Below are 8,845 nucleotides of genomic sequence, written 5' to 3' on the forward strand. Positions count from 1 at the left end.
AGGAAGGAGACTGCCTTGTCCTTCTCCCAGGGAGGTTCCCCTGAGTTTGAGCCTCTGACAGTTCTGTCAGCAGTTGAGGGCTCAACCACGGTGCTCCCACGCCATGGAGAGGCATATACAAGTGCAATAAGATTGAAAGGGAAAGTCTATCCCTTTCCAGCATCTAGGCCTTCAGCGTATGCAGGTGCTCTCAGCGTCTGACCAGCACTTGCCTGATCGCAGCTGAGCAGATTTTTGTCAGCATCGCACTTTGACAAATGAGAATATCCTGATGGTGACATTCAGCTGCTGCCGACAGTGTAAACACGTCTGTTCAATCTGTTTACATTCCCCAAGCTGGCAACCGCTCCCCGTATGCCTCTGTTAATAGCAAGGTAGATGTGCAATAACAAATGAATTTCATTTCGTCTACAGCTAAAAGCCTCTGAAAGCACCCATCTAAGGACTAAAACCAATTTCTAGTTAGCTTCAATTTCTTTTTTAACGAGCAAAGAAATTTCTGCTACTGAAATTACCTTGCAAGTCAGGGCACATTCAAGCTTATTTGCTCAAGTCATTTTGGCTTGTTTTTCCAATAAAATGACAATCAAATACTTCTCACTAGCCTCACTTAAGTATAGAAAAGTTTTTGTTCTGTGACATTTTCTTATTTATTAAGGGTATATATATAGTTAGAGAGGGAGCTCTGGTGGTCCAGTGCGAAGGAGCTGTGTTGTCAACCCAAAGGCATGCAGTTCAAATCCCACCAGGTGTTCCAAGGGAGAAAAATAGGCAATGTCTTCCCATGGAGTTTACTCCCTCTCAAGACCCAATAGAAGGTCAGCTATGGGTTGGTTCTAACTCAATGGTATACAACAACTATACAACTTATAGTAAATATTATTTGCTACTTATCTGACATACAAATTTAACCGGAGTTACTTATTTTAGCTGGAAACACTAGATTAGCATGCTTTAATGGTTTGCATCTATAATTCAATAAAAAGGTCAACTTTGTGATCAAAGCTCAACAGAGATGTCTCCTGTTGCCCAAACACAAGCCTCTTAGCTCACAGGAGCTTCAGAGAAAGCGCAGTAAAACGGTTATACAGATCTGCTTAAGAATCTGTCACTTGTCCTGGACCATTCTAATGAATAAGCACATTTTAACTCTTAATTAGAACAGCACCACACACAGCTGCCAGCTACCTTTTTATTTAGTAATTGTTCAGACATGAAGGCTTTCAAAGATGCTGGCTGTCTCATGGGGAAGGAAAACATACACAACAAATGAGAATCACTTCATCATTTTAATCTTTACAGGCTTCAGAAGTAAAACAGGACTTTAAATATTAGGAAATGGACAAACTGAACTGTATACCTTTTGTTTGTTTACATATTTATATCCAAAATCAAAATAGAGAATTTCTTGTTTCTTTTTCCACCAAAAAAAATCAGGAGAAACGAAAAGGCAGAAAGAGAAGAACTATGACAGCTGTTTGCAAATATTTGCCCAAGACCTCCTGGTATGTCATATTTTGCATTAGTTCCTGCCCTCACCCTCCCTTTAACAAGCTTAACAAGCCTTAGCAAGCCGAGGCCTGTGGGCCTAAGTCTATGTCTCAGCCACACTCCATTAAAATCTCACTATTTCTTCACTGACATCCAGGCACCTTCCTCAAACCAACGCACTAGTTAACCCTCTTCTCGCTGTGTCAATTTTCTAACCATTATTCCATTTAATAAGCAATAAAACAATGTAGAACAGAACTCAAAACCAACTGATGGAGGCTGGAGGGACACCCAAGACCATGGCCCTTAGCTTCCCCTTTGTGCCTGGCACTGAACTCATCGTGGTGGTACAGCCTGGGGTCCAGCGATAGACAGATCTACAAGGTGAACAATAATAGTGGGAGTCACTCAGAACTTAGAACACTCAACCACAAGGGTCACAAGGGCAGCCTCTGACCAAGGATAAAACTCAGCAGGTACGGAGGAAGAGGATGGAGGAAAAATCAACAGAAAAACCACAGAGAGATCATGGGAAGAAGGGTGATGTCATATGAGGATTATGACCAATGTCAGAAAACAAAATAGGTATGAGTGGTTGGCTGAACAGAACACCTATCTGCGCTGTACACTTGAACTCAACAATAAATGAAAAGATTCATTCTTTTTGTTGTGGTTAAGCAATGGAGAAGAGTAAGAGTTCATAATATCAAGTCGTTAGAGTCTGTTAGTTTAGGCTGATTATAAAAATAGTTGCTGATTGCCCGTGCAATTGGAAATGACTCATAGCTGACCCTCCAGCAGGTTTTCAGAGGCAATAAATCGCACAGGAGGAGACTGCCCAACTCTCTCCCACAGAGCAGCTGGTGGATTTGAACCACGTGCCTTTGGGACTGCAGCAGTTTCTTATCCCTAGGCCACTGTATAAATAAGGCAATACCCTTGACTCAAAGGCTGAAAGAGTATTAACTTCTCAGTGAACACTCCTTGTAATAAAACTATCACCAAGTGGCTTCAGGCAAACTATTGAACCTCTCTGAGCTTCACTTATACTTACTTCCCTCAGAAAACTATTGTTAGTTATAAAATGGGGAAAAAACCAAATGTAAAACTATCTAATATAATTTGAGACATTGCTATAGATTCTCAGGAAAAGGCAGTAATTGTAGTAGTTTTTTTTTAAAAAAAAAGGAAGTTGTTACAAACATGTTGTCTGGATGTCACCTGCCATGGTCTGAATTCTAAATATTCTATTAGTAATGCAAACTTAGTCAAGTCAATTAACCTCTCTGTGCCTCATTTCCTCCCCTCTGTTATGAGAATAATAATAGTGCCTAACCATGAGGTATGTCTAGCACGGTATTACCTCAGGGGGCAGCATTTCAGAGCAGTCTTAATGAGCTGGTAGATTTCAGTCACAGTGCTGAGGAAACTCCCTGCTAGGCGGACAATAAAAGAGGTGCTGCTTACTCAATGGTTAAGAACTTAGCGGCTAACCAGGAGGTCAGCATTTCAAACACACCCCCTGCCATAGGGAAGAAAGATGAAGCAGTCTGTTTCTGAAAGTCTATAAAGATTTATTGTTTTAGAAATCCAAAGGGGCAGCTCTACCCTCTGCCCTGCTGAGTCACTAGGAAATGTGTTTGATTTGGTTTGGAACAGACAGAAAGAATAAAAACAGAGAAGAAAGGGACAAGAAATTTTAGCAAGGGATCAGAAAACACAGTTTGACCAAAGAACAACAAAGCAGATAAGAAAAGTGAAAAAGGCAGATCAAGGCTCTATCACAAAAGGTCTTAATGCAAGACTGAGCTATCTATAACTATTTCATTAGCCAACAGAGAATCCTCTAAAGTCTAGGAACAGAGGAGTTATATGATCACGGCTGCTTTAGATAAACTGGCAACACTAGTTCTGGGTTTACCAGAGGGAGACAAAAAGAGGCAGTAAGATTAGCTGAGGCGCTCGTTAACCTGACCAACCAAGACATGTGGACATCCTGAACTTTGGCATTTCAAAAACAGAGCAGAAAAGCAGGGGAAGGTTCTCAAGATTACAGAACCAGACCCTACAGGATTTAGCAGCATTTTAAAGATTGTTGCTGCTGTGTACTGCGAGTCGGAACCGACCCATAGCTGACGCTACTCCAACAGCTTTTCAGACACAGTAAATTATATGGAAAGAGATTACCCATCCTTCTTCTATGGTGCAGCTAGTGGATTCAAAGCATATACCTTTTTTATTGGTAATGCATTATCTTAATAGTAGGAAGTTACTGAAGAAATGACTAGAGAAGCTGACCCAGTATCTAGTAGTTGAGTGCTTGGTGACCGGGAAGAGAGACCACAGCTCCTTCCACAGCATGGAGCAGCTGAGCTGAAGCAAGGCTAAGCTGCAAAAACTTAGAGACTAAAGGGGCAAAAATAAAGTTACTAGATAGTTGTGTCTAACTCAGGGACTCTTCATTGGGTTTCAAAGGCAAGAGGAAGCTGGTCATCTTAATTCCAAAAAGCAGATGGAGGAGTTGAACTGTTGGCCATTCTGAAGATTCAAATCCACCAGTAGCGTAGTTCCAAGGAACTAGGGTGGGAAATTTTCTCTTTGTAACACACAGCTTCTGGAAACCTGCTGCAGGATCAAGGGTCAACTGTTGACCTTTCAGTTATCAGCCTGACCTGTTACACATTATGCCACCAAGGCTCTGTACCGTGAGAAGAGAAGCAGCCAGATGGGTTGGGAATAGAGCTGCCATGAATCATCAAAGGGAAGAAGCAATCAAGACGCAGATGGCAGTCCTAGGCCCGTGAAATAACATAGTACATGTGGTTGTCTAATGCCAAAAAGTGGATTCAACAAACAAAGAGGATAATACAGAAAAGCAGGATCATCCATGCTCATCACCCTCCCTGAACCTGGCCTTGACTTTGGGTCTCAGTGTAGAACTTCTCCTTTCTGGCCTGAATGCATTCTTAGTTGTTATAACTCAACTCAGTCTCACTGCTGCCAGGCAGGAACTGACTCATGGCTGCCTGTGACCTGGGTTTTCAGATGCTGTTCACAACGTGGGCAGAGTCTTCCCATCTCTCTCCCAAAGGACAGCTGGTGGATTTGAACTGCCTACCTTTGGGCTTGGCAACACCACGCCTCCGCCTTACTCACTAGGTCACCGGAACTCCCTCATATCTTTTATCGGTCTTGCCAAAGACTTAAATATGATCTATTTAGACCACAAGGTGGTCTATTTAGACCTAAAGAATGGTTTTTCTATTATACACACTAATTGGAGAATAACAACTGGCGCTGCATGTGTGCTCAGTGAGCACGCCAGGAGCAAATGTGTGAAGTCAGTGTCCCGAAGGACCTCAGTCCTCCAAGTCCTCTCAAGGCTCTTTCCAACAACACAAACTTGACTGAATTCATACATTTTTTAGAAAGTCCTTTAGTGAATATTTAAATTACTGCTTCAATATCTTTAATTGGAAAATAAGATTTTAAACCGTTCACCTCCCACCTCTTCTTTTCTCTGGACACCCATATGGAGAGGAATAAGGCAGTGGGCACCTTCTACCTCTCCGAGTTTGTTTTCAAGAGCATTTTCTGTTTTCTACTCACGGATTTTAAGAGTTAACCTCAGAGGGGCTTAGTAATACATCAACACAGATCTCTGCTATGAAAGGTAAAGCTTTAGTTTAGCCTCACATTAAGTCTCTTCTCTTTCCAACTTCAACCATATTGGAATTAGTCATGCTGGGAGTATGTGCCCCATCGAAATCTCAAAGTTAACAAGCAGATCAGTTTATCATTGCACTCATCTCCCCCCTCCCACTTTGTTTACTTGTCTATAGGGAGATTCTGTGACTTAGTCCTCAGAGGGAACTCTGGTGGCCTAGACTAAGTTGCACTGTTAACTCAAAGACAGCATCTCTCCAGTGGTTCGAATCCACTGGAGGCTCTGCAAGAAAAAGATGGGAAATATCGTGCAATTTGAAGCCTCTGAAAACGCACTGGAGAATCAGCTATGAGTCACTTCCAACTTGACGGCAATGAGTTTGAGTGTTCTGAGTTTGAGCCTTTTAGGGAGCTGCACTGCTGCTGACCCAAAGGCTGGGCTATTCTGGAGGTTCAAATCCCCCAGTAGCTGCAAGGGAGTAAGGTGGGAACTTTCCTCCTTGGGATATACAGCTTCTAAAAAGCCACTGCAGGGTCTAGGAGAATGAAATCAATGAGGGGGAAAACGGCAATGCAAGACAGAGAGACAGAAAAGTAACCTGCAGCCAGGGTAAAGAGCTACTGACAAGAAGGCAAGGTACTTATAGAATTAGTCTGGAGGATTTACATGTCTTAAGCATCTGTACCAGGAACCCTGGTGATAGAATGAGGAATGTGTCAGGTTATTAACCAAACAATGAACAGTTGAACTCTGTGAGCCACTCCAAAGAGAAAAAATGGACAGTACCACCCGTCCCTAAAGATTTCCAGCCTGATGGCGGGTATTACTGTGAGTCAGAGTCGACTCCACGCCAGTGTGAGCAGCTGCTTTTATGTGTTAAAAGGCCCTGGTGATGTGATGCTTAAACTCGAAGCTGCTAACCAGAAGTTGATAGTTGATGACCAGATAGTTGATAGGAGAAAAATCCTGGCAACTGGCAGAGATAAATATTACAGCCTGGGAATCTCCATGGGGCAGTTCTGTTCTGCCCTGTAAGGGCGGCCACGTACCAGAACTACCTCAACAACATACAAAACAAAAACAATCCCATGTGTCTGCAATAACACGCTTACCCTACAACCTAGAACCGCTAGCTAGAATCTCACGTGGTCAGCTGTTCTAAAGAGCTTTATATAAGCTCTATTTATAATTGACTCCGTTACGTAATGTGTGCTAACTTCTTAACAAAAAGCCTAATTGTAGCCTTCAGAATCAGAATTTGAACTCTGGTGGTCAGGAGCTGCTCTGTGAACCCAAAGGCACGTGGTTCAAATCCACCAGCTGCTCCGCAAGAGAAAGATGGGCAGTCTTCTTCCATGCATCTCATTGCCTCTGAAAACTTGCTGGAGGTTCAGCTATGAGTCAGTTTCAACCTGATGGCACACCACCATAACAACAACATGAGAATGTAAGAAGTAATTTAGTCTTTTATTTAAATTATGTATTTGCACTCACTTGTTATACATCAGAGAGTTGGACAATGACCAAGGAGGATAGAAGGAGAACTGATGCCTTTGAGCTGTGGTGCTGGAGAAGAGTATTGAGAATACCATGGACTGCCAAGAAAACAAACAGATTCATCCTGGAAAGGATTAAACCGGGTGGCTCCTTGGAGGCAAGGATTCTGAGGCTTTGTCTAACATACTTTGGACATGTTGTAAGGAGAGACCAGTCCTTGGAGAAGGACATCATGCTTGGGAGGGTGGAGGGACAGCGCAGGAGGGGAAGGCCCTCTAGGAGGTGGATTGATTCAATGACTGGGTAATCAGGATGGGTGTGTCAGAAACAGTGCGACTGGCACAGGACAGAACAGAGTTTAGGGCTGTTGTACATAGGGTCACTATGAGTCGCAAGCAACTCGTGACTTGACGGCATATAACAGCAACATTTAGTACAGGAAACTATTCCCTGAGAGCCACTAAATTGTGAAAAGATAGTGCAGAATGATAATCTGTCCACTTTATAACCACCTAGATTTCTACATGCATTTATACAGTGGCTTGGTTTAAAATTAAAAGAAGAAAAATTTTTTAAAAAAACAAGAAAGGAAGAAACACCATTTGTGCCACTGTGACTTCTAAGTCCTCGTCCTGAGGGCCTTTTGAGCAGTAATAAGACCCCAGAGACTGGAATTAATTTTGGCTTTCAGAGGACAATTTAACTAGAAGCCTCAGTGACATAATCAGCTAGACCACATTTCTATCCCTCGTCATCTGAGTACAGGAAATTCTTGTGTTGAAATCACCTCTCATGGAAAGAACGCTTCTCTTGTCACAGGAAGCTGAACAATTAGCCTTTGCTGAGAGGTCTGCTCCCACAGCCTGCCCTCCCTGCACCAGGGAGCCCGGGTGGCTGATGATAAGGAGTTGCCCTGCCAATCACAGGCACACAGTTCGAATCCCTCAGCTGCTCTGAGGTGAAAGATGAGTAACTGCATCCTTTGTGATTTGCTGCCTCTGAAAACCCGGCTCAAGTTGGTTATAATTCGACTGTTCAGAACAAGAAGGTCACGGTCATCAACAAGCCCTGGTGGTGCAGGAGTTAAGCACCTCACTACTCACAGAAAGGCTGGCTGTTGGGATTCACAAGCTGCCCCATGGGGGAAACGTGGCAATCCGCTTCCTTATGATTTACAGCCTGGACAACCTTAGAGAAGGCAGTTCTACCCTATCTTACAGGGCCACGAGGAGTCAGAGCTGACTCGATGGCAGCTTTCTGTAGACGCCTTATCCCCTAACCACAGTCATGTGGGCAAGTGGAAAAATAATACATTCCTAACTGGCCTTCTTGGCGATAGTAAAGGGAAGATAGAAACACCGTACCCATGCGAGAAGCAACAGATTTCTCTTCACCGTCCCACAGTATCCCAGCATCCCCACAATGATCAGGAAACAGCAAACGGCGATCATAACCGGATGCACCACAGGAAAGTAAGTCAAGATGACAGCCTCCTCTAGCCTGGAAGAAGAAAAACACGTATCAGCGCTATGCCCAAGACACAGCTCCAGGGAAAACGGCCCAAGTTTTATTCTTGACTTCTTCAATCATCATGCCTTCAAGCTAGGATTGCCATTTTCTAGATAACAGTGTCTCTCTCTCTCTCTCTCTCTCTCTCTCTCTCTCTCTCTCTCTCTCTCTCCTCCCTCTCTCTTCTCTCTCTTGCTCTCCCTCTCTGTCTCTCTCTCTCGTAGGATGATCTGTTATATGCAAAGGAAATCTTACCAGACGGAAGAACTTGGTAGATAAAGTAACATTCACTATATAGTTGTAAGTTTCATCAAAATAACCGACAAGTTTAATGTATAAGGGATTTGGGTTTCCGACCAGTATTTTCACTAGCGGTACATCAAATATTTGAAAATCTGTGAAAACAAAATAAATATTGAAAAATGTAAACTCATTTTAGTAATGCTTGCCTACTCAAGGCTTTAGACTGTCTATGGAATCTCTTCTAAAGATACTATCATGGCTGCAAGTATAATGTGCAATTTATATACTGTTGTTGTTAGGTGCCATCAAATTGATTCCACAAGGTAGAAATAATAAAAATTAAGACTCTTAAATTCCTGGAGAAGAATATTGAAAATGGAACATATAATCAATGTGGAAGAATTTCTGTGGGGCTTAAAAGGGAGTGTTTCGGGACAT

General features: G+C 42.8%; 1 protein-coding gene across 1 annotated transcript in view; it reads right to left on the minus strand.

Annotated features, from left to right (window-relative positions):
* The window catches only part of TSPAN12 (tetraspanin 12), a 91,714-nt gene that overhangs the window by 60,215 nt on the left and 22,654 nt on the right, over nt 1–8,845 (minus strand). The window contains exon 3 of the mRNA XM_006882670.1: nt 8,020–8,155. Within this exon, the coding sequence (XP_006882732.1) occupies nt 8,020–8,155 (136 nt within the window). The remainder of the gene's footprint in view (nt 1–8,019; nt 8,156–8,845) is intronic.

Source organism: Elephantulus edwardii, unplaced genomic scaffold (assembly GCF_000299155.1).
Source record: "Elephantulus edwardii isolate Elephantulus edwardi_28Jun2011 unplaced genomic scaffold, EleEdw1.0 scaffold00022, whole genome shotgun sequence".
NCBI lineage: Eukaryota > Metazoa > Chordata > Mammalia > Macroscelidea > Macroscelididae > Elephantulus > Elephantulus edwardii.